This window comes from Otolemur garnettii, unplaced genomic scaffold (genome assembly GCF_000181295.1).
Source record: "Otolemur garnettii isolate 467f Iridium unplaced genomic scaffold, OtoGar3 scaffold00044, whole genome shotgun sequence".
In the NCBI taxonomy this organism is placed as follows: domain Eukaryota; kingdom Metazoa; phylum Chordata; class Mammalia; order Primates; family Galagidae; genus Otolemur; species Otolemur garnettii.
The window spans coordinates 1,166,416-1,169,984 of NW_003852439.1; the positions used below are offsets into that span (position 1 = coordinate 1,166,416).

Genomic DNA, 3,569 nt, shown 5'->3' on the forward strand with positions numbered 1-3,569 from the left:
TGAGTGTGGCCTTGATGAGGATCTGAGGGAGGGAGAAGAAACTCCTTGATGAGGAAACTTGGTTTGGAGCACAGGCTTAGAGGAAGGGCATTCACCTTCTGTTGTGGGATAGGCCCAGAAAGGGCTCTCTAGAGCAGGCGTCCTCAAACTATGGCCTGCGGGCCACATGCAGCCCACCTAGGACGTTTATCCGGCCCACCAGGTGTTTTTGCTGCCACTGCCTGTCCTGCTTAGCAGCTGACTCGTCCCAGGACCCACAGTCTGGCCCTCCACTGGTCTGAGGGACAGTGAACTGGCCCCCTGTTTGAGGACCCCTGCTCTAGAGATCAGAGACAAATTCACTTTGCTGCTTGGCTAGGCCCTTGCTATTAGTCTTGATACTGTAAATCCTTTATCTTATTAGGCCATTATGAGACTGTATATTTGTCTTGGGTATAGCTATCCCTTCTTCCTACTTAAAAAGAAAATATGAGAATGTTGGCATTAGGAAGTAGATTAGATGAAACTTTTATTTTTGCTTTCTGGCTTAACCCAGGTCTAAATAACTTTCATATGTGATGGCAAGTTGGCAAGACAGATTTCCTCTGGAATATTTCTGTCAAAACTGTAGTCTTTGATGCATTCTACACATGAATCAGCCTCTTTGTAACCTATGTTACCTTAAGAATTTCAGGAATTTCCCTTATTGGTTCTCCATATGTGCCCTAGCCACTGCATTTCCAAGGTGAAATTACAGAGCTGGCTTATGAGGGAGATGATGAACTCGGTTATGACCCATGATTGGTTATTGGCCCATTGAAATAGAGCAGTGTATCAGTGCACAGTCCCTGGAGGGTTGTATCCATACCCTGGTCCCCTTATCCAGAAGTGACTGTTTTCTATTCCTTCCAGGTTGGCTGGCTCCTCTGACTGATGGCATGTTGAGGTACATGGGCCAGTGGCAGCGAGGGCATCCGATCCAGAGGGGGCCACTCTAGAGGCCGGGCTACCAGCAACATGGGCCAGTGTGTCACCAAGTGCAAGAATCCCTCATCGACGCTGGGCAGCAAGAATGGAGACCGTGACCCCAGCAGCAAGTCACACAGCAGGCGAGGTGCAAGCCACCGTGAGGAGCAGGTGCCACCCTGTGGCAAGCCAGGTGGGGATATCCTCATCAATGGGACCAAGAAGGCGGAGGCTACCACTGAAGCCTGCCAGCTGCCAACATCCTCGGGAGATGCTGGGAGGGAGTCCAAGTCCAATGCTGAGGAGTCCTCCTTACAGAGATTGGAAGAACTGTTTAGGCGCTACAAGGATGAGCGGGAGGATGCAATTTTGGAGGAAGGCATGGAGCGCTTTTGCAATGACTTGTGTGTCGACCCCACAGAATTTAGAGTGCTGCTCTTGGCTTGGAAGTTCCAGGCTGCAACCATGTGCAAATTCACCAGGTTAGTCACAAACGCTTTATGTCACAGGTGAGCAGAGGAAGAAAGAATACTACTGGCTAGTGGTGCCCAGCTAAGATAGAACCTGGGTTGGCTTCATAGGGTTGGGTAAGTTTTTCTGACCAGTTTTTCCAAAGCTTACGTGTTCTGAGCAAAGTTGTGGTTCTGCTCCAGAGAAGTACCCCTAGATACCCTTAAGAGTTTAAAATATATAAACCTGTCTTGACAGCAGCCCTACTGAATAGGAATCTCAGAGGATAAGGCTCAGGCATTTGCTTTTTGATAAAGCTTCATATTTGGTTTTTTGTTTTTTTTTTTTTTTGAGACAGAGCCTCAAGCTATCCCCCTGGATAGAGTGCTATGGCATCACAGTTCACAGCAACCTCCAACTCCTGGGCTCAAGCGAGTCTCCTGCCTCTGCCTCCCAAGTAGCTGGGACCGCCACAACTCCCAACTATTTTTTGGTTGCAGCCGTCGTTGTTTGGCGGGCCCGGGCTGGATTCAAACCTGCCACCTTAGGTGTATGTGGCTGGAGCTTTAGCCACTTGAGCCACAGGTGCCGAACCCATATTTGGTTCTAATGTATACCCTACATTTCTTTTTACACAATAAAGCCTGTGCGTAAGGCCAAGTACAATGGTTCATGCCTGTACTCCTAGCAATCTGGGAGGCTGAGGCAGGTAGACTGCTTGAGCTCAGAAGTTGGAGACCAGCCTGAGCAAGAGCAAGACCCCGTCTCTACAAATAGCCAGTCATTATGTCAGGCTCCTGCATCCTAGCTACTTGGAAGGCTGAGGCAAGAGGATCACTTGATCCCAGGAATTTGGGGGTGTTGTGGGCTAGGACACCATGGCACTCTAGCCATGTGTTACTCTGTCTAAAAGAAAAAAAACAAAAACAAAAACTGCCTAATTTGTAGGTCAATTTTCAGGCATATTCTAGTATTCTTAGGCAGCTTTTGAATAACTGGGCACTGATCATTGTTGCCTTAAATGAAAAGTAATCCAGGATGAGCCCTGTTGCTGCTCAGCCCCCCTGCTGTCTTGGACTTTTCTTTCACTCCTTTCCCTGTCAGTTCACTCACTCACTCAGTATTTATTGTATACCTACTATGTGCCAGGCACTGTGCGTGCCAATACAGTTAGTTCCTCTGGGGATATGCCTTGCTCCCTCCAGGACACCAGTTGCCCTTTCTAGTTCTTAGCATATTTATTGCCTTCCCTCAGCCAAGCCTATGTGCCTCAGGGACAGCTGGCCCGTTATGAAGCTGTAGTTGTAAGTACTATCATGGTCATCCATCCCCAGGAGGTTTGATTTGTAGACCACAGGGTTATGAATGAATTAAGAAATGGTTTGGAGACCTACCATACCATTTCTAGTGTATGTACATGCCTCCTACCCTGGGTAGAGCCCTTAGATGCTTTACTTCTTCAGTGGATATGCCAATCTCTGAGAAGATGATCAATGTGAGACCATGTTGTAAGCTGAAAGTGTTGTAAAGATGTTAAAAACAAAAACCAACTTTTGTTTTTTAATAATAGAACTTTGATTTCTGGTGGCAGAGTTACTTAGGTTCATCAAAAATCTTGGGCTCCAAAAGTCTCCCTTGGCAGTCACCAAAAATGTACCCCAAACAAGCAACCCACAGAGAATCAGAAGGGAAGCAGGAAGCCTCCTCCTCTGAGAAGAATAAACCTGCAGCTTAATCACTATTTCAGAGAGGGAAACAGGGCAGGGAGCAGAAGACCTGAATTTAGCTTTGGGAAGATGAATGAATGAATAAATGAACCTTACCAGCTACCTACAATATGCCAGCACTTTTAAAGCAGTAAGCATTTATTAATTTTAGTCCTCACCAAAACCCTGTGAAGGAAGGTGACATAATCACCCTTTGACAGATAAGGAAGTAAGATTAATTAGTGGAGGAGTTGGGATTCAAATCAGGCCATCTGCCCTCAAAGCCATGGCTTTTAACCCTACTTTACTATATTGTCTCACAGTAAATGATATAGTTTATAATTATTAATTACACCCTCTCTCCTTCCTGTTGCAGGAAGGAGTTTTTTGATGGCTGCAAAGCAATAAGTGCAGACAGCATTGACGGAATCTGTGCACGGTTCCCTAGCCTCTTAACAGAAGCCAAAC

The 3,569-nt window shown here is 46.5% G+C and overlaps 1 protein-coding gene across 1 annotated transcript; it reads left to right on the plus strand.

The window, feature by feature from the left end:
- Positions 1 to 829: 829 nt before the first annotated feature.
- On the plus strand, positions 830 to 3,568 carry DCUN1D3 (defective in cullin neddylation 1 domain containing 3; the record flags this gene model as incomplete). Its single annotated transcript, XM_012805668.2, has 2 exons — positions 830 to 1,427; positions 3,478 to 3,568. Coding segments are annotated over exons 1-2 (522 nt in total), but the record flags the coding sequence as incomplete, so codon positions are not given.
- Position 3,569: the final 1 nt, after the last annotated feature.